This window comes from Oncorhynchus masou, chromosome 17 (genome assembly GCF_036934945.1).
Source record: "Oncorhynchus masou masou isolate Uvic2021 chromosome 17, UVic_Omas_1.1, whole genome shotgun sequence".
NCBI classification, from domain to species: Eukaryota; Metazoa; Chordata; class Actinopteri; order Salmoniformes; family Salmonidae; genus Oncorhynchus; species Oncorhynchus masou.
Window position 1 is genome coordinate 30,366,738 of NC_088228.1, and position 22,733 is coordinate 30,389,470.

At 43.8% G+C, this 22,733-nt stretch overlaps 1 protein-coding gene across 2 annotated transcripts in view; it reads left to right on the plus strand.

The window, feature by feature from the left end:
• The window catches only part of LOC135558835 (arf-GAP with GTPase, ANK repeat and PH domain-containing protein 3-like), a 242,799-nt gene that overhangs the window by 126,357 nt on the left and 93,709 nt on the right, over positions 1-22,733 (plus strand). For both annotated transcript variants that reach the window (XM_064993002.1, XM_064993001.1), the window contains exons 5-10: positions 432-573; positions 2,331-2,465; positions 3,733-3,860; positions 4,173-4,328; positions 9,964-10,050; positions 18,468-18,572. In XM_064993002.1, coding sequence (XP_064849074.1) covers positions 432-573; positions 2,331-2,465; positions 3,733-3,860; positions 4,173-4,328; positions 9,964-10,050; positions 18,468-18,572 — 753 coding nt within the window. The remainder of the gene's footprint in view (positions 1-431; positions 574-2,330; positions 2,466-3,732; positions 3,861-4,172; positions 4,329-9,963; positions 10,051-18,467; positions 18,573-22,733) is intronic.

The window sequence follows — 22,733 nt, forward strand, 5'->3', positions numbered from 1 at the left end:
TTAAGCTTCACTTGTTCATTAGGTTGACATTAAATTGCTGTGGTAATTTGAAAAAAAAATGAAACAATCAAGGGATTCATAAGATAATTATGTTTCAGGTGGTTCCTGGTTCACCATGATCAATTGATTTGAAATTAATTTTTATGTGAACAGCTCAATAAGGGCTAGATGTATTTCAGCGTGAAAAACGTCATTATCTCTTCTCTTCTCACAAGCTGGTTCTCTCTTTTACCTCAAAAATAAATAAATACAACATCTTATACACAAGTGAAGCCGATCCGGTTACCCGATACCTTTTGGCCACACACTCAGGTCCTCCCAGATCCAGACAGTGCCACACCCACCCACCCACCCACCCAAACAAACACATTCAGTATGTTTTTTATTTTTTATCCTATCAAGCCTGTGTTCTGTCTGTGTGTCCCCTGCAGTTTGCAGCGTGGGTAGACGCTGTGGTGTTTGTCTTCAGTCTGGAGGATGAGATCAGTTTCCAGACAGTCTACAACTACTTCCTGCGTCTGTCCAGCTACAGGAACACAGCAGAGGTCCCCATGGTCCTGGTCGGGACGCAAGGTATTTCTATTGAACTTTGATTTAACTAGCAAGTCCCTTAAGGTATGGCTATTGTTTGGAATGTTAGCTTCGCCCCATAGTGGTAGTTTGTGGGTTGGAGGTAGCCAGTTGTTACCATACACCTGACATAAATAGACATGAAGATGTAAGTAGGCTGGGAGTTTTGACTTTTGTGCCCTGACCAGGAAGAACTCTGGGCCTTAGTTTTAGCATAGACCTGAGACTTTAGTGTGGATTCTCACACACAGTGCGTTCTCAAAGTATTCAGACCCCTTTATTATAAAATTGATTAAATTAACATTTTTCCTCATCAATCTACACACAATACCCAACAATGACAAAGCGAAAACCGGTTTTGAAAAAAGAAAACTGAAATACCTTGTTTACGTAGGTTTCCAGACCCTTTCCAATGAGGCTCAAAATTAAGCTCAGATGCATCCTGTTTCCATTGATCATCCTTGAGATGTTTCGACAACTTGATTGGAGTCCACCTGTGTTAAATTCATTTAGATTGGAAATCATTTGGAATGGCACACACCTATCGACATAATTGTGTCGAGGAACAGATCTGGGGAAGGGTACCAAAACATTTCTGCAGCATTGAAGGGCCCCAAGAACACAGTGGCCTCCATTAATTCTTAAATGGAAGAAGTTTGGACTCTTCCTAGATCTGTCCGCCCGGCCAAACTGAGCAATCGGGGCAGAAGGGCCTTGGTCAGGGAGGTGACCAAGAACCCGATGGTCACTCTAACAGAGCTCCAGAGTTCCTCTGTGGAGATGGAAGAACCTTCCAGAAGGACAACCATCTCTGCAGCACTCCACCAATCAGGTCTTTATGGTAGAGTGGCCAGACAGAAACCACTTCTCAGTAAAAGGCACATGACAACCCACTTGGAATTTGCCAAAGGGCACCTAAAGGACTTTCAGACCATGATAAACAAGATTCTCTGGTCTGATGAAACCAAGATTGAACTCTTTGGTCTGATTGCCAAGCGTCACATCTGCAGGAAACCTGGCACCATCCCTACGGTGAAGCATGGTGGTGGCAGCATCATGTTGTGGGGATGTTTTTCAGCGGCAGGGACTGGAGGACTAGTCAGAATTGAGGAAAAGGGGAATGGAGCAAAGTACAGAGATCCTTGATGAAAACCTGCCCCAGAGCACTCGGGACCTCAGACTGGGGCGAAGGTTCACCTTCCAACAGGACAAGGACCCTAAGCACACAGCCAAGACAACACAAGAGTGGCTTCGGGACAAGTCTCTGAATGTCCTTGAGTGGCTCGGACTTGAACCTGATCGAACATCTCTGGAGAGACCTGAAAATAGCTGTACCGCAACGCTCCCCATCCAACCTGACAGAGCTTAAGAGGATCTGCAGAGAAGAATGGAGAAACTCCCCACGTACAGGTGTGCCAGGCTTGTAGTGTCATACCCAAGAAGACTTGAGGCTGTAATTACTGCCAACGGTGCTTCAACAAAGTACTGAGTAAAGGGTCTGAATACTTTTTTCTTTTTTAATACATTTGCTAAAATGTCTAAAAACATGCTTTTACTTTGTCATTATGGGATAATGTGTGTAGATTGATGAGGGGGTCAAAACGATTTAATCAATTTTAGAATAAGGCTGTAACGTAGCAAAATGTGGAAAAAGTCCAGGGGTCTGAATACTTTCTGAATGCACCGTACATAATCCCCCCCAAATGACATGTTCTCAGAACAATATTACATTCTTGTTGGCCCTTTTTGTCCTTCCCCAGATGCCATCAGTGCTGCCAACCCCAGAGTGATCGATGACTCACGAGCCAGGAAGCTGTCCAACGACCTGAAGCGTTCCACCTACTACGAGACCTGCTCCACCTACGGCCTCAATGTGGAGAGAGTCTTCCAAGATGGTACGGGCTGGGGCATTGGGGACATAATGTAGCTAGCCTAGTAGCTAATGAATCTCCCCTTGATAAGCTGAATGAGAAGTGTCAGTGTCGGCCTGGGACTAGAAAGGGAAAGGGGGATGACCTAGTTAGTTGTCCGATTGAATGTATTCAACTGAAGATGGGTCTTCCCATTTAACCCAACCTCTCTGAATAGATTATGGACCCCTGTGGATCCTTGCGATCAGGATCACAATATAATGGTCTACAGTGTGTCATTGTATAGGCCGATGTCCGCCCATAGTGTTGCTACTGCGATCCAGTATCCAACCTCCCCTAACAGATGCTGGAGCCTTTCATGTTAGAAATGGCAATGTGATGTCAATGGAAAGGATATTGGTAAGAAACGTATAACGGGCAGAGAGAGAAGACTATTTTCAACGCGGTGCCGATAGCCAAGGAGGAACTCATGTCTGCTTTACGAGAGAGAAAACTGTGTGCTCGAGGAGAAAGCGTCTCGGAACTTTATGACAACCTTAATTTGAACAGCAACAACATCCGGTCCTGCCACACTACGATACCCTGCCGGGTTCAGTGCATCCTATTAACGACAGCTTTCAAACAGTCCCCAAACATTCTCTTTCCCCAACTTTCTGAATGTATAACGCAGCAGTTCACTTTCTCCTTTTCGTTGCTTGTTGACACACAGAGCCTTGCGGGTCTCCCCGCTGTATTAATTGCTTCCTTTGATAGAATTACAACAGCAAAAAGTGTTTGTGTCTTGAGATCGAGCGGCTCCTCCATTGCCCGTTTCCCATGTTACTTTATTAACTATCAATACCAATATGTTCCCCGGCTGTCGGACAGACTTAAACTCTTCTCGCTCCCTCGGCCCTCATTCACGTCATGCAGAATCACAGATCCCGCCTCCCGCTGGAGTCTACAGCGAAGTGACGGGCGGCTACCTATGCCGTCTGCGTTGGCCAATCAGGTCCCTCTGTACTACACCTGACAGTCTCCTTTGGTTAACATCACACCGCATATCTCCCTGGGCTTAAGACAGGCTCATTTCTCTGAGCATCATATGGGCAGGAGTATTTCCCCTTGGAAATGGAGATGCTTTGTATCTCTGGGGAACTGTATAAGGTTAATTTCCCACTTATGTAACTTATGACCTGATTTGAAAAAGAGAATTGCTATGAAGTGGTTAATATCAGTGGACTTGTTGTTGATGTTGTGTTTGATTCCTAACCCTCTGTTGTTTTGTCTGTTTCTCTTCCTCTCCCACCAGTCGCCCAGAAGGTGGTGGCTCTGAGGAAAAAGCAGCAGCTGTCTATTGGTCCGTGCAAGTCCCTTCCCAACTCGCCTAGCCACTCATCAGTCCCCAACGCATCCCTCCCCTCTGTGCATATTAACCAGGTGAGGCCACACCACCTACCAGAATATTTCTAACTAGGGCCAGGAGTTTTTCCTGACCACGTGACCTGACCAAGAAAAATTCAGGGCCCTAGTTTTAGGATATTACTTGTCAGGTTACGTGGTCAGGAAAAACAATGAGCTTCTTCTGTGTAATTGGCACATGCTGCAAGACATAGGCTGTACAGTTCTGAAAATACAGAGCGTACAGTAGCCTTCATACACTATATATTATGATTCCGTTTTCCCAGATCCTACCTTCTTTAACTGACTAGTTTGTTCTCTCTCTGTCCGTCTCCGTCTCTCCTCTTCCAGGCGGCGAATGGCGGGGTTGCGTTCAGCGACTACTCCTCCTCGGTGCCTTCCACTCCCAGCATCAGCCAGAGGGAGATGCGCATCGAGACCATCGCCGCCTCTAATACGCCCACACCCATCCGCAAGCAGTCCAAGCGCCGCTCCAACATCTTCACAGTAAGTATGCGGCAGCTGATGCAGAGCAACACCCACTCGCACTACTAGAGGGCGCAGTACAGCACACACACTGTCCACCAGAGGGAGACAAAGACAAAGCCGCCCACTTCCTGGCTGTATCAGATACAGGCACAGAAAGCCTTCCTGGTTTACTCCTTATACAAGCAACACAAATGGGCAATGAGAAACAAATTATAAGGATAACGGTTGCTGGTTGCCACCTGGGTTATATTTTGAACCCATACTATGAACAAAATGCTTCATTTATTTTTTGGTTTTCTTATTTTAAAGCAAATATCAAAGCTATAAGCACTGTGGAAAAATATCTCAGCTTTTTAAAACCTTTGTTATGTTGGTAACATTTCCTTTCCAATTGAAAGTAGATTCTCATGAGTTACTCATCTTTCACTTATCCCCTCCTCCTGGCCCCTCTGTCTCAATCTTTGGCCTCCCTCCCTACCCCTCTTATTTTTACTAGATCCTTTCTTTGCAGTGACTCCCTATTGGGGGAGAGAAAGGGTGAGGCAAGGCTACACCCCAGCAAAGCCAGCAATGCAACTCCCCCCCCCTACCCTACCCAACCACACTAAACTAAACTAAAAGTCAGGGACAGACTATAACCCTTTCAGTCACTACAGAGTCAGATAATGCATGCTCTCCCTCGCTTCTCCCTCCACCCCTACCTTACTCTAGATATCCCTTTTCTAACCTTTGCCCTTACCCCAGATATCCCAGCTCTTACCTTTGTCTTCTGGCCACTAACCAGTGTACTTACCACAGCTTGCCCTGCTCAACCCTCTTCCAATTACCCATACTTCTGATAGGCTTAGTTAAACCTCTATCCTTACTCTAGCTTCTACCTGAATTGCCCTTATTCAAACCCGTGACGCAGCTCTAACCTTCCCTACCTATGAGAGCCTTGCACTAACCACTGTACTTTCCTCAGCTTCCCCAGCTCCATCTCTTCCCCTCCATCCTTAGCCTCCCTTTCTCTTACCTCTACCCAGCCTCACCTGCTCCAACCTACCACCATCCCTTTCCCAGGTTCCCTTTTTCGTACCTCTACCTCTCCCTTCTAACCCCATCCCCCTCTCTTCCTCTCCCTTCTACCCAATAACCCCAGCCCCCCCACTTCCTCTACCTCTCCTTTCTAACCCCAGCCCCCTCACTTCCTCTCATCTCTCCCTACCCCCATCCCCCTCACTTCATCTAACCTCTCCCATCTCCCTCTACCCCCATCCCCCTCACTTCCTCTAACCTCTCCCATCTCCCCCTACCCCAGCGCCCTCACTTACTCTAACCTCTCCCATCTCCACCTATCCCAGCCCCCTCACTTACTCTAACCTCTCCCATCTACTCCAGCCCCCTCACTTCCTCTAACATCTCCCCCTACCCCAGCTACTGTGGTAGCCATCACGGGGCTCTGGGCAGCAGAGCAGTGCAGATTGTCTGTCGGTTAGTAGCTCCCCTTGTCTTCTCCCTCCCCCTGCTAGGTAGTGACTAACCCTGTTCACCAGAGACATGAGCCTCTGCCTGTCCGCATCATGGAGATGCCCAAGCATGCCACCTATCCCGTGTGGGTGCCCGACTGGCAGGCTGAGCGGGAGTTTCAGCTCATGACCTTCTGAGGAGCGGCAAGCCGGGACAGGGAGGGGCAGAAGATGGGTGGAGGGAGGAGAAACAAAGGGTGGGGGCGGGGGGGGGGTTGACGACTCTCCATTTCCCAAATGACACTTCAAGAGCACAGGAGAGGAAGGATTTTTGCCATTTTTTACAATACAGGAGAAAAATGTAAGTTTTGTTTACCAAGCAGCATCCACGATAAGACTATCCGTTTTCACTTTGCTTCTTCATCAACCTCAATTTGGAATACCTCTTGAGGAAACAGAATTATTAACGCGCCATTCACAATACAGTAGTCCTGAACATCTCTCTCTCTCTCTCTCTCTCTCTCTCTCTGGCCACAAATAGTTAGCAAGTCAGTATTATAACACTTGCAGTGCCACCTCTTCTAATCAGAGTACTGGGTAGTTGTGATCCCTAACCGTTTCGGAGAGTTGTAGTCAGGGTAGAGAAGAAGCCTTAACGTCGTGGGTTATTTTGATAGATTATACAACACTATAGTGTCTATTTCTCTCCCAACCCTTTTGGGTTCGCTTTCCTTTTCTTAAGGGGTTTTGTGGGCTTGTCAACCAGATAGAAACACACTTCACTAATTAGAAACAACACTGTGGCTAACTTTGCAGTCATATTCATGAATCCACAAGGTGTTGTACTCACAGTATTGCTAGTTAGAATATGCCAGGAACGTTTTGCCAATATTTTTTCTGTTTGATATATTTCAGTTTAGATAAGACCGTGTGTTGGCTGTATGATACATTCTAAAGCACAATGTATTACTGTTCTACATGTGTAGTCGAAGGTTGCTGAGGGGAAAAAAAAATCAGAGTACTAAACAGTGACCACATAAACTACTCTGTATCCCAGTGCAAGATCTAATTAGATGTCATGCTCTTTAGTCAGATTTGGGTTCTGAAGTGCTTTTAAGTAGACTCATCTCAAAAACTCACGTTTTTTTTAGTGTAGGCTATTGCCAACAACTCATGTTGAAGTATAATTAAAATATGAATTTATTTAGGTTACTGACTATAGATTTAGTGGGCACTGGGTATCATTGGAATATTAGAATTAGCTGAGGCGACTTTGATTCTTTTAAAATGTTGAGCTTTATATAGTGCATTGCAAATTGACTGGTGAATCTGCCTCTTTTGGAACTTTTATTTCTCAAAGTTACTAAAAGCTTTACTCATAAAGACGTTGGTTTATCCACTGTGTCTTTTCACCACCTTCATCACCACTCAGTCAGTCTCACCAGCCATTATCATCACCCTCAGCCCACTTCTGTCATGATTAGTAATGGCCACTAGGTGTCAGCTGAGTACACAGAAATTATTTCCTAGTGCTTCCATGGTTTAGTGACCATATCAATAGGTTTTGGCATATCTCATATATTTTCTGGGCTGTTTGAGGCATTTTTCTTCTTTCGCTATGTTCAAAAGCACCATCATGGCAAATACCTTCTTGCATATTTTTAAAATTTGTTTTGGCCACGTCTAACCGCATATCCATCAACTCCCATGTATAATTGTCAGCCATTTTAGTTCCTTTTACACTGGATGTCCACTCTAAAGGAAACAAAAAAAGGATCTCCTGGAATGTTTTTTGTTGTTGTTGTTGATATTTCGAGATCCGTGCTAATTTTCCAACCTTTCTTCGACAAAAAGGGCTTCCCAACTCCTTCCCGCATTATGAGCGCTGTGCTATCAAAAAAAGCACATTTCACCCCAATGAGTTGTCCCTCTGGCCTGTCATACCCAATAGGGAGGAGAAATGACTGGGGACTAGAGCGTTTTTGCTGCTTCGCCCTAGTGCCCCCTATGAGTAATTGTGCCATCGGGAGATGCGCTATGGAAACCATAGAACTTTGTGACAAAAAAAGCAACATGTAACAATTGGTAGTTGCTGAGTAGATCTGGGAGTCAGTTCATGGTCAAAGTGATAACAGTCAAATCCACCCTCTGGATTGTGACAGACTGTAGGAACTCTTCTCTGCTGGAAATGCCCCCCATCGCCCCCCCCCACGTCCTTCAAGCCCACCTTGCTTCACATCCTTACAAACAGTCTGTGTACAGTACAGTCAAGTCACGCTTGGAATTCTAATTCAACCACTCAAAGGACACGGCCCCATTACATGACATCACACTGCCTTTTGCCATATAACAAGGACTCAAGGACTAGAGGTGCCAAGTACATTGTGGTTTACTCTCTCCCCCCCCCCACCCCACCCCCCCTGACCCCTTTCTTTTCATCGTTTTCTCTTTAATATCTCTTTCTTTTCAGGGAAAGTCTTGAATGGACTTGAATATGTGGCAAACTTAAATAAGGGAATGTTAGGTGAAGTCGGGTAGTTTTATGAAGGCCTTCATAAAAATTAGGTAGGGAGTCAGGCACAAGTGGTATCATACAGAATCATGAATAACTAATGGGAAATGGATTGCACCGACTTGTATGAATGTAGTGTCTATTTATTTAATTTGACTATGATTTGGAATTATCCATTCCCCATCCTTTATTATTGATATTTATTTACTTTTTAAAATGGTTTTATTCATTTCAATTTCGGTTTGGTATGAAGATTATGAACTTATTCCATAATCGCTTTTATATAATTTATGGATTGACAAATATAAGACTTCTGTATATCTTGTATTGTATTTTATTTACAATGGTACTCTATAGAAAGTATATTATATACATATATGAAATATATATATAAATAATGCCTTTATTGTCCATCCTATATTTTGTGGGAACTGCAATGTTTGGCTCATTCTGTTGATCTTATTTGGGAGTGAAACCTGTGACTTGATTTGTATGGTGTCTGTATAGAAACGAAAATAATCCGAATAAAAAAATAAAATGTTGAAAATGATAAACCAGAGTTGGTTTACTTGAACTCGGACTCTACCTCTCTCCATTGGTGATTGATTGGGCATCCCTTCATCCTGTTCTGAGTGAGACCATAACAGTCTTGTCTGTTGGTTATGAGTGACATTCCTGTATTTCACCTGTTAGTCTGTGCTTTGGGGATATTCTGTGTACAAGTACTGTGTTTGTCAGAAAATGGGGTAATACTGTATTTTCGCTGCTCTTTCCCTCCACAGTCTGTCATTTGAAATGTAATGTGTTGGCAGCAGGTGTTGGTGAAATGTGCTGCTGCACCTGTTCACTGATGTGTTCCACTGTTGTTTGTAATGACCATGTTCAACTGCAGCTGTACTAACCCTAACACTGTGATTGCCTTGAAATGTATTTTCCCTCCTGGTGTTCCAATAGGAATTTCAGAGGAATTTGAAAGGAAACACTTTATGAAACTCCTATATGATAACTTTCTTCATAATAACCTTCTTTTCCCCCTTACCTGCCTTTTCTCCTTTTTATTGCGTTTCAACTTGACTTGTCAATGTATCTATGCAAAACGGCCCAGCTGGGCCTTAAAACTTGATTTGGACTGACCTAGAAAGGCCCAATGTGGACCTAAGAGAGGGGTGTTCCTCTATGATCTGGAAGGGTCCACTGTGGGCCTAACAGAGGGATGGATCTCCCATGGGTTTACAGGACTGAGTCATGACTCAATGTGTGGTCGTCTTTTGGTCTACTACCTATTACGTGTTGGGATGTTTCTTCAGTGTCTGGTCTGGTCTGGTCTGGTCTTTGTTTATTACTGCACGCATGTCAATGTTACCGCTCTATGTTACGCTGGTCTGCTTGTTTGTTTATTTTCAAAGCTTTTGTTGTTGTTGAGAATTTTGTTTTGCAATGTTGAATTCGCCTACCAACCGCTCTCCACACGCACACACACACACACACACACACACACACACACACACACACACACACACACACACACACCCCCACACACACACACACATCCCACACACCCCAACCTCCAAACATTCTCCCCTCTGACTCACATTCTCATCTTGACACATGCACCTTACTCAAGTCCCATCTCCCCCCCCCCCCCCCTCCATGTTTTCTCCAGTGACCGACTGACTCTCTTGTTTCCTTGCAGTCACGGAAAGCCAACAGTGAACAGGCAAAGACCACTGACAGTAAAACAGATAGTATAGGCAGTGGAAGGGCCATACCCATCAAACAGGTGAGTGTCTCTCTACTCCTACACTAGTCATAGATTGTGTCTGAAATCACACTCTATTCCCTATATAGTGCACTACATTTGCTCAGGGCCCTGGTCGAAAGTAGTGCATTTTATTGATTAGGGTGCCCCATGCTGATCATCAATGGGTATTCAGGTAAGCATAGCATATTCACTGTGTAAGTAGCACATTTCTCCCCTTTAGCGCATACACTCCCCAATGTATGTATTTGGACAGTGATGCAAATGTTTTTATTTGGCTATATACTCCAGTATTTTCGATTTAAGATGAAATGTTTCATATGAGACAACAATATACGATCACTACGTGCTGAGGAGAGCTTAGAGAACAATTTGACCACTGTCTTCCTGCTAAACCTCGTGGTTCGCCTGAGAACAGATAACGCTGCTCAATGTAGTGCCCCCCGCCCTCTTGTCCTTCATGTTGAGTACTGACCAAAAGGAATGTTTTTGCTAAAAGTAGAATTAGCTTTTTGCTATTTTCTACTTGCTCTAAGTCTGGTTGTAACTAGCGTCACACGGCTAGCTAATGAGACTTGGCCAGCTGAGGCCGCAACCACCACTTGCTCTTACTACCTGTACAGATGGTAGAATTGCTAGCTCTCCTCTCTCGTTTAGCTTAAATAACGATGAATCGCTTTGTGTTGACTAAACTGACCGATCCAGCTTTTCAGCTCAACGGCCAAGCAAGTCTTTATGTTCACGGAAGAACTACGCTGCAACACGTTTGTGTTCTGCTAGCATTGTGCTAAACTAGCTAGGCTATTGGCCCACGAGGCGAACTTTAGCAAGCTAACCACACAATTTGGTTGCTAGCTAGCTAACGCCTACGTTAGCCTCACAGCTTTAGCATTTATACACAGTACTCACTTCAGCTAGCCATTAGCCACAAAGCATCTAATGAGCTAGCTCATGCCTATCAAGGCTAAATTCGCAGCAGGCACTACTGGATTAGCAGGCCTTTTTCCATGAATTGAGGCCAAAGGAAGGGTAACAGCGGCTTGACCGCAACCCAGTCAGACTCTGGTTCAATAAATGATGGCCACTGCTAATCTGCCTTAGGCAGGCACTTGAACCCCCTCGCTCTTGCGTTTGCTACTCGATGATGATGGAAAGCCAGCTTTCTTCTCTCGCTTGGTGCATTTAACATTCACACGTTTTGTTGGCTAAACTGACCAGTTATACCTCAATGTGCTATGGTCAAAAGAGAATCTATTCTATAACGCTATTCAAATGGTTTTCTTCGCCATCTGTGGCGCAAGCCAACAAGGGGAACACTTGCTAGCTAACACCACAGCCTCACGGCTAAGCGTCGACTACTAGCACGCGCATAACCCGGTTAGCAAGGGCTTGTAAGTAAGCATTTCACTACACCTGTTGTATTCGGTGCATGTGACAAATACAATTTGAGTTTATTTGAATTGAATACTTTACTCCCAGAGATATCATGGGCCCCCGTATGCCATGGGAAACAAACATGCTTATGCTGCTCTCAAACGAGTCCTATGAGTGTTGTAAGGTTTTACTTAGTACCGGCCTTTGATAGCTTTAGCTATGCTACTAGCCCTCACAGCGAATGCTAGCTAGCTAACCACCATCTGTCGATAGCTAGATTAGCTCTCATATTTAGTTTGCCTAGCATTAAGTTGCTTGGTGCCTACTAACTGAACCAATCTCAACCTGCGGTGATCCAGTCTACGAGATGGCGTAAAACAGGCTAGCTAACACGGCAAGGTCATGCCCTCTCGGGCTAAAGGTGATGGTCTACGCTTTTCCTCCTCTATGCCTAATACTAAGGCAGAGCGAGGGAACCAGGCTTATACCTCATGTTAGTAGCCCCTAAATGGCCAGGGAGCCTCTTCTTAGCAGAAATCACTCTCCTTATTTACTACCAGCCCTGGCAACTACCGTTAAGCAGGGATCTTCTGACCTAAGAGAAGAGAGATGTTCCACCCTCACCCTGAAACCCTGGCCCATGGGCCTGGCCCGAGATGAATCTGAATGTGATGTGACAAGCTTGCCCCTCAGTCAATTGAGACTATCCAGAGTGCCAGAGCCACTTCTACATGCTCACTGTATGTTAACAGTCTCCAAACCTTGAGACCGGTCTATTGTGTTTCAGGCTATTTCGCAGCAGCCTTTAGAGGCGCAGGAAAGCATGTAGAATAAATATCTCCTTCAAAACTGCCTTACTTGATTGCCCTGATGTCTGCAAAGCGAGTGAGTGAGATGCACACACTGTCAGCCCACCAATTGTGCTTAAAGTTTACCCCAGGGTTTTCCAAGGTGACTTTTCAAACTAACCCCACCTTTATGACTAAGGTCGGCAATACTTATAATTGCCTCATCGAGAGCTTTTGGCTTTCCACCCGCCGCCCTTCTCTTCTACATAGGAAGAGCGTCTCCACCGTTTTGTGTCCAGTTTGCACTTTCTTTGCACATTTACTTGGATAGAACAAGAGCATTACGAAAGAGCGATCAATTCTTTGTGTCCTGGGCACCTCCCTGCAAGGCTAGGCTCCTCTTTCATCAACGACTATCCCATTAGATAGCGGAGGCTATTATACTGGGTTATAATCGCAAAGGTTTACAGCCCCTAGAGGGCCTGAGGACTCATTCCACCAGAGGTATCGCGATCTCTTGTGCGCTGTTCAAAGGCATTTCTGTACAAGAGATTTATGATGCGACATGTTGGGCCATTCTGTGCATATTTTTTCAGTTTTACTAACTGAATTTCACTGCTCCTTCTTTGGCACATACACAGTCCTCAGTGTCAGAGCCTCCTTGAGGGGTGACTGCAGCCTTGGCTTCGGAGAGTCTGTCTGCTATACGGGAGTTGGCTGTATCCCATAGTGAGACATTGAAACTAGTATTTGAAAGAGAACTCAAGGTTACTTGCGTAAGCACGGTTCGCTGAGAATATGAGTGAGATGTCGCACCGCATTTCTAAGGAAGAGAGACATGCATGAGAATAACCAGATGGTGGGGCGAGTGCACATGGCTCCTTATAAAGAGGGAGGGGCTCAGCTCATTCGCCACTTGACATGTCTGATTCTGGCATATGTGTGCAATTGGTTCTTCCATAGTGAGACGTCTCACTCATATTCTCAGAGAACTGGCATTACGCAATTAACCTTGAGTGATGTTTTGCCCAATAGGAACTGAATGGTGAATGATGACTGGAGTAATTTTCTTTGTAAATGAGTATATTAGATGTTTCTGAACTCTTCTTCTAAATAATCCTGATAATGCCATGAATTAAGAAAAATCATGAATAAGAATGAGTGAGAATGTTACAAAGGCTACAACAAAACATGCTAACCTCTTACCATTACCAATAATTGGGGAGGTTAGCATTTTTCAGGGTTATGATCTTTGTCCCTCTGTAACTTTCATCATTCACTACTCATTGATGATTATTCACAATCATGGTAGCATCCACGTTTACGTAGAAGTGTTCAAAAACGTTTTCTATTTTCACTTACAATAAAAGTGACAATTTACACAGTACATTATTCAGCATTCACTTCCTGTTAGGCAAAACACAACCAAAACAAGCTGTAAATGCACCCAACAAGTATTTTGAGTCACAAGCTTGATGTAGTCATTGTGTGCAAGGAATATGGGACCAAATACTAAACTTTTTACTACTTTAATACACTATGAGTGAATTGGTTCAAATACTTATTCAAATGGGGCGGACTAGGAACACAAAGTGCTTTCATTTATAAATGTTAGAGCAGATATGAATGAAAATACCATAGGAATTAGAATACTACATTTAATTGTAATTTAATAGGATCTCTATGGAAAATATCCCAAATAAAAGTTGACATTCTGTACTGTTGCATATGCAACATTTGATCTCAAATTCAAAATGCTGGAGTATAGATATTTTTGCTTCATTGTCCAAACACATACGGAGGGGAGTGTATTGAAAAATGTATGTATATTTAAAAAAGTTTTGCGCATACTATTCCTGATCTGGCAAGTGTGTTTATGTGAGTGTTGAGGAAATGTTTGCTTTGTGGGTGGGCTGAATCATACAACTTTACACCCACCAGATGGCGACGTGATACCACATTACAAATGAAAGAAACCATTAAAGATTGTAATCATTAGAATCCCATTGCAAGTAGTGCTGTCTGAACCCCGAGGGTTCTTAGAATGAAAGGAAAAGGAACATCAGAAGGAGAATTTCCCTGCAAAGTATCAAGACATACAGATCACAATCTTTAGATTACGTACTTTCTGGACGTGTAGCTGTCAGGTTGGATGGGTTTGAAGATTTAGACTCACTATTTGCCTTGAGAATTTTTATTGCAATATGTAGGTGTCACATATTGACAAGGTTTCATTTTCAGCATTAGAGATTGTGGCTTGTAATTTCTTTGAAGGCAGTATTTGTTATATCCATCCCGTTGTATTTTATTTGACCGTCTAATGTTATTAGACAAATACTCACTTTGTTGTCTTTTAATTTCCCAAGAAAATGTAAGCTTCTAAATCACTATATTTTCCTCGTTCCCCAGATATCAATTTCCCGGAAACAACTTTGAGTAATTATAATATTCCTAATAAAACACTGAAAACTGTCGACACCAGTGTAAGGATCACAAGCTTGTCTGTGTAACCAAGCTCCAAATATAGTTTTAATAGTCTTTGAATATGCGCTCCAGTCACCTTTTCGCCTCATTGATCACCTGGTTTTACTTAAAGGCACATCTCAATAGATCCTTCAGGTATGACATGACATGGCACAAGGTGGTCGGGTGGGTTCCGTTGCCCCTCCCTTACTCCTCTATTGTTCCCACAAGTAAGGAGGGGGGCAGACGACATCAGACCAACACCATTTTGCTCAAAACATATATATATATATTTTTTACCTTATTTACAGCAACGGGAGATACCTAGTCAGTTGTCCAACTGAATTTATTCAACTGAAATGTGTCTTCCGCATTTAACCCAACCCCTCTGAATCAGAAAGGTGCCGGGGGTCTGCCTTAATCGACATCCACGTCTTCAGTGCCCGGGGAACAGTGGGTTAACAGCCTTGCTTAGGAGCAGATCGACAGATTTTTGTTTTTGCCTTGTCAGCTCAGGGATACGCAAGCAGCCTGGCCCAACGCTCTAACCACTAGGCTACCTGCCGCCACAGGAGCAATTAGGGTTAAGTGTCTTTCTCAAAGGTACATCGACTTTATATTTTGGATATTGTTTTTCAACAGGAAAACTTAAGAAATAGAGTCTTTTAGTATTCATTTTCCTTTCAAATTAAGCTAAATAGCCTGTATGAAGTACAGTGGCATCAAACATCACACTGAGTTGGCGTAATTTGTACTAAGAACCAGGATGAGGAGTGGTTGACACATTGATTACTATTCTCTCCTGATTATATGAGGGCTTTCAGCAAGGGTTAGTATCCTAATCCTAGCATTATTCTTCTTACCCGGGAATTACGGGAACGATCAAAGTATACACTTAGTTTTTAAACGTGGTGGGCCAAGCATTCCCTGCTGTTCAGGACACTGCCCACATTTCTGTACAATTAGAATGAATACAAGTATAAGATGACAGATGAAACGCATAGTAGAAAAGGGCCAAATAAATCAAATCGGCCAGGAAACATTGCCAAACAAGCCAAATATAATGTTTACAACCTTTTTATTGAGTCTCATTTGATCCCAAATCAGAATGGAACTGTAATGATCAGTGCAATTCCCTCCATATCATTGACCAGGTTTAAGTCATGTTTAAGGGGATTAGACCAGCAGGGCCAGGTGAGAGGGAGGTCAGTTGACAGAGATCTTAAAGACCCCCCAAACATACTTACTGTGAGCTCTGCCATTCATTCTACCCATATGATAATGGCCTGAAGTAGGGCCTCTTCCCTTGGTGGGTATCGTAGCAACCTACAATAAGACGATAAGATAAGACCTGGCCAGCTCTTGTCCCGTGATCTACCCAGGAGTGGTGGGTGGGTGTGGGCTATTAGTAGCTTAAGTCCTGCCCTGGCCAGTCAATAGCACAATACGGAAAATCAACGTGCCAATGTGAGCTTAATTACTCCTATTGGGCAAATTATACACTGCCCCCCACTCCACCACCTCCCCTCCCTCAATCCACTGACCCCCCTCCTATCGGTAAATATTTTAAATAAAGGCAACAACACACTCACTGCTGTGGAGCTGTCAACACTTGTTTTTTTTTTTATTCTGTCCTTCGCTCTCTTCTCTCTATTTCCCCCTTTCCCAAACCTCTCTTCTCTTCCTCCTTTTCTCCTCTGGCTTGGCTGTCACAAAGGGCCGGTCTGTCACTCAGCCCCTGTGGCAGGATGCAGCTTCTTTTTCTCTTCCCGGTAGCGTGGCAATGGAAAGGGAAGACGCTCTCTCCTCTGTGTAGATATGGCAATCATCTGGACACGGAGAGTGCGTTTGGCGATTGGCCGGTCTCCTTTGCCACAAAGCTTGAACATGGTGATCATGGTTGAGTGTGAAGTCAGAGAGCGCGGGAGGGAAGGAAGGAGAGACAGACGGTGAAACGCGATTTATTTTTTTATTTTTTTAAGTATTCAAGACGTGCACCCATTGACTCTGTTTCGGTCATGATAAAATAACACTATAGTTGCTGTATGTGATCAAATTATTCTTTAACATAAATGTGAATTATAACTCCATTATTCTAATTGTTATAAATGGAAGCTCAATGTAATAAAATATATTAGAGGATAAAACAATTTGTTCCTGCTTTTGTTTCTGACAGATGAATTAAGCGGATGTATAAAGTACCTACATTGGACTACTTCTCAGTATTAGTATTGATCTTTTCAAACCAGTGATGAATTTATGTTGGTCCACTGATTGCATGTATAGATTTATGGCTTGGCTCAATAAGGACAGGAGATGTATAACATTATTTGTGTGTAAAAACATGCATTCCAACGTCGCCAGAAGCCTTGTGACGGGACCATTTACTTCATGTGATCATAAAGCCATTACATTGTCTTTACAGTTCTTTTATTGACCAAATCATGGAGAAAAGAGTCTGCGCGCTTTGATCAATTTGAGTCATTTCGTATACCAAGCTTTCGGGTCACAAAGACCAAATCATGAACAGTATGTATGTATGTATGTATGTGTATGTATGCGTTTCGCACATGAGAATACAAAATACGTTTCTAAAAGCCGTCTTTGAAATATCCCTAATAACAGCAGTATGTCTTTGTTAAAATGGCAAAACAGGTATTGGGTAGTGGTTCTAAAACTTCAAGAAAAGGCCATCACACAAAGGGTTGATCAGAGGCCTGCTAGGGCCCTCCAGTAGGGGGGTTATGGATGTTGTTCAGCAGGGTATAAGGGGTCCTCTCCTTGGGCATACAGAGGCTGTCCTGGGGCCCCAGCATGAGTAGGTCAGGGCCAGATCAAGGCAGGGGCCAGGATTAGGATGATTGTCGGCCCCCAGCCTGGTGCCTGGGTCAACTAGGGTCAGCTCCTGATGTGTTAATTAGAATTATACAGCTCTGCAGGACGGCCCAGCCTAGGACAATATCGGAGGGTGAGGTTACCGTATTTAACACACACACACACACACACACACACACACACACACACACACACACACACACACACACACACACACACACACACACACACACACACACACAAACAGGAAAAAGACACACACACACTCACACATATATACACACACACACAACCCTGGCTGTAAAAGCACAAACACTCCCCTGGTAATTCCCTAATTAAGCGTGCCCCTCCCCTGGTCCTCCCTGGTCCATACCCCCAGAGAACCCTCACAGCCCCACAGTGCCCAGTGTTTGGCCAACTCCTGCAGAGGAACTGCCATTGTTTACCCTGGATTGTCCAAGCAGATAAGGCCAACCATCTGAGGAGTGAAGAGGCTCCAGGAGATAATGGTGGTGGTGGAATAGAGGAGAGGGGCTAAGTCGGGCCTTTGAAGAGGGGGAGATCACACATCTTAATCCCTCGATGGAGAGGTCCTCCAAAGTTCAACTGGTCAGGACATAGGGATGAATGCATACAGGGACACATTGGATTGTCTCTGCTCACTTTGACTGTAAGAGTGTAGTTTGCAGTAGGACAGGACCTAATTATGAAGGTTTAAGTGACCGCTGTTGAGTTGCTTTGACCCCTGAGGTTGTAGTGACCAATGAGAATCATAAGTTAAAAGGTTGTACTCGCATACTTACTCACATACATACAAGCAACCTGCTCCTGTAATATTACCCCTCTGGTCAGATCTATGGATAGAGCAAGTGTTCTTATTGCCAGCCCAAGTTTGTTGCAGTATATGTTTTAGTCCACTGTGTTGAGCTGGAGGAAGACACGTTCTGACCCTTTATCCTCCTCGTCTCTCTCCTCCAGGGCATCCTTCTGAAGAGAAGTGGGAAGTCCCTGAATAAGGAGTGGAAGAAGAAATACGTCACACTTTGTGACAACGGCCTCCTCACCTACCACCCCAGTTTACATGTGAGTATCCAGACATTTGGTGTCGTTCCGTTTGCAGTGGACCGTTTTAGCTATGCAGGGAATAGAGAAACGACAACATGCGCGCTGGTCCCTCACAAAAAGTTGAAATGAACGATTTAAACGTACATTTATCAACAAGGTTTCCAGAGAGACATCAAAGCTAGCAGAGATCTTTCGACCCTCTGATTATAAGAATTCCCATCTTAGATGACTGTTATTAGTGACTGCCCACGGAACAAGGGGCATCTGCCCTCTTGTTCTAGTGGTCCAAGTCTAAGATGTTGGTTGCTCCCGTGGGAGACCCGGGTTCATATCCCGCGTGTTACACCCGGTCCTGGAGTTATGGTAATAGAGACATGCATGGCGCTAGCTGCTACTGCTGGGGTCTGCTGTGCGCCTGCCACGCCCGGGCCACCACGCTAGCTTGTATTTATAATGGCGCTCGCCGCTGTGCGTGGCGCTTGTTGGAGGCTGAGGGACCTGCCACATCTGTCTCTGTCAAGAGTCCCGCTGGGCCACTAATACCTCTTAAACACTCCGCTGCAGCCTGCCGGCAGACAGCTCAGTCAGGACCCCCCCCCCCCACAGCACGACACGGCTGCCTCATGCCCTGCTTGTCCCGGTCTACAGACCTCTAACCCCTCCCACTCCCACTCATGAGTTCTCGCCTTTGCATTAAATCCTTAAGAGTCTATTGACACATTACAACATAATTTAAAAAAAATCCCCATCAAAAAATCTGTCAGTTTAAGCTAGAGAGAGATCAGGTTTTTGGCATTGACTTCGTTTCAATCCACCGCATTCGCATCAGTGGGATACCGAGCTACAGCGGTATTCTCACGAAAACGGTTATAACGTCCAAACCGTTTTAGCTACTAACTATTATGACCACTCTATGGAAAGGGGAGACTGAGGAGCACCGGCGCGTTCCAAGTGTCACGGGACTCGTCTGAAGGTAACCCATACAAACGGATGGAAGTATTTTTGTCAACAAAAAAGAAGGAGTTAAATTTGTCTCCAAAAAAGATATTTCCTGAGATTTCTTACACTACACGTACATAAACATTTTAGAACACCTGCTCATTCAAGGGTTTTTCTTTTCTGTTTTACTATTTTCTACATTGTAGAATACTAGTGAAGTCGGCAGGGTAGCCTAGTGGTTAGAGCGTTGGACTAGTAACCGGAAGGTCGTGAGTTCAAACCCCCGAGCTGACATGTTACAAATCTGTCCTTCTGCCCTTGAACAGGCAGTTAACCCACTGTTCCCAGGCCGTCATTGAAAATAAGAATTTGTTCTTAACTGACTTGCCTGGTTAAATAAAGGTAAAATTAAAACTATGAAATAACACATCTGGAATCATGTAGTAACCAAAAAACGTGTTGAATGAAAATATATTTTATTTTTGAGATTCTTCAAATAGCCACACTTTGCCTTGATGACAGCGTCACACACTCTTGGCATTCTCTCAACCAGCTTCCTGAGGTAGTCACCTGGAATGCATTTCAACTAACAGTTGTGCCTTAAAAGTTCATGTGTGGAATTTCTTTCCTTCTTAATGCGTTTGAGCCAGTCAGTTGTGTTGTGACAAGGTAGGGGGTATACAGAAGATAGCCCTATTTGGCAAAAGTCCAAGTCCATATTATGGCAAATAATAAGCAAAGAGAAACAACAATCAAATAAGCAAAGAGAAACAACAGTCTATCATTACTTTAAGACATGAAGGTCAGTCAATAAGGGACATTTCAAGAACTTTTAAAGTTTCTTCAAGTGCAGTTGCAAAAACCATCAAGCGCTAGCTAACTGGCTCTCATGAGGACCGCCACAGGAATGGAAGACACAGAGTTATCTCTGCTGCAGAGGATAAGTTCATTGAGATTTACCAGTCTCAGAAATTGCAGCCCCAGTAAATGCTTCAGAGTTCAAGTAACAGACACATCTGTTCAGAGGACACTGTGTGAATCAGGCCTTCATGGTTGAATTGCTGCAAAGTAACCACTACTAAAGGACACCGATAATAAGAAGAGACTTGCTTGGGCCAAGAAACACGAGCATTGGACATTAGACAGGTGGAAATGTGTTCTTTGGTCTGGAGTCCAAATTGGAGATTTTTGGTTCCAGCCGCCTTGTCTTTGTGAGACGTGGTGTGGGTGAACAGATGATTGCGTGTGTATTTCCCAATGTGAAGCATGGAGAAGGAGGTGTGACGGGGGTGCTTTGCTGGTGACACCGTCAATGATTTATTTAGAATTCAAGGCACATTTAACCAGCATGGCTACCATAGCATTCTGCAGCGATACGCCATCCCATCTGGTTTGGGCTTAGTCCCACTATAATTCGTTTTTCAACAGGACTATGACCCAACACACCTCCAGGCTGTGTATGGGCTGTTTTACCAAGAAGGAGAGTGATGGAGTGCTGCATCAGATGACCTGGCCTCCACAATCCCCCGACCTCAACCAAATTGAGATGGTTTGGGATGAGTCGGACCGCTGAGTGAATGAAAAGCAGACAACAAGTGCTCAGCATATGTGGGAGCTCCTTCAGTACTGTTGGAAAAGTATTCTAGGTGAAGCTGGTTGAGAGAATGCCAAGAGTGTGCAAAGCTGTCATCAAGGCAATGGATTGGCTATTTGAAGGATCTCAATATAAAATATATTTTGATTTGTTAAACACTTTTTTTTGGTTACTACATGATTTCTTATGTGTTATTTCATAGTTGTGATGTCTTCACTATTCTACAATGTATAAAATAGTAAAAATGAAGATAACCCCTTGAATGAGTAGGTGTTCTAAAACTTTTGACCGGTAGTGTATATCTCCTAGATATGAGACCGACACTTCCAAACCTTATTCCTGGTGATTTATTTTTTGGCTGTCTTTTTTTGCCGTTTATGAATGGGTCATTGAATGCGTTTCTATGGGCTATAGTAGTAAATACCAAATTCAATATTTTATCAAATAACCCCTAAAAATCTAATTCAAATAGCGAAATAATCCATTGTATGACCATCTTAAAACAATTCCATATGTTAGAATATGTTTAGTGAATGTTGGAGAAGTATTTGTACACATTAACTCCAGTTTTGTTTGACCTTAGAGTCCAATTTGAAATAGTATAATGTATATTAGCAAGATCATGGATTAACACTTCTCAGCAAAAGACATTCATACTCGAAAAAACATTGTCATTTGCTTGCAACATACAGTAAATAGACTAAATCTGGTTTTATGATCATAGATTAGCTTCAAATGCCTCTGTGTCCACATCACCAACAAACTAACATGGTCCAAGCACAACAAGACAGTCGTGAAGAGGGCACCACAAAACCTATTCCCCCTCAGGAGACTGAAAGGATTTGACATGGGTCCTCAGATCCTCAAAAGGTTCTACAGCTGCACCATCGAGAGCATCCTGACTGGTTGCATCACTGCCTGGTATGGCAACGGCTCGGCCGCTGACCGCAAGGCACTACAGAGAGTAATGTGTACGGCCCAGTACATCACTGGGGCTAAGCTGCCTGCCATCCAGGACATCTACAGTGCCTTGCGAAAGTATTCGGCCCCCTTGAACTTTGCGACCTTTTGCCACATTTCAGGCTTCAAACATAAAGATATAAAACTGTATTTTTTTTGTGAAGAATCAACAACAAGTGGGACACAATCATGAAGTGGAACGACATTTATTGGATATTTCAAACTTTTTTAACAAATCCAAACTGAAAAATTGGGCGTGCAAAATTATTCAGCCCCCTTAAGTTAATACTTTGTAGCGCCACCTTTTGCTGCGATTACAGCTGCATGTCGCTTGGGGTATGTCTCTATCAGTTTTGCACATCGAGAGACTGAAATTTTTTCCCATTCCTCCTTGCAAAACAGCTCGAGCTCAGTGAGGTTGGATGGAGAGCATTTGTGAACAGCAGTTTTCAGTTCTTTCCACAGATTCTCGATTGGATTCAGGTCTGGACTTTGACTTGGCCATTCTAACACCTGGATATGTTTATTTTTGAACCATTCCATTGTAGATTTTGCTTTATGTTTTGGATCATTGTCTTGTTGGAAGACAAATCTCCGTCCCAGTCTCAGGTCTTTTGCAGACTCCATCAGGTTTTCTTCCAGAATGGTCCTGTATTTGGCTCCATCCATCTTCCCATCAATTTTAA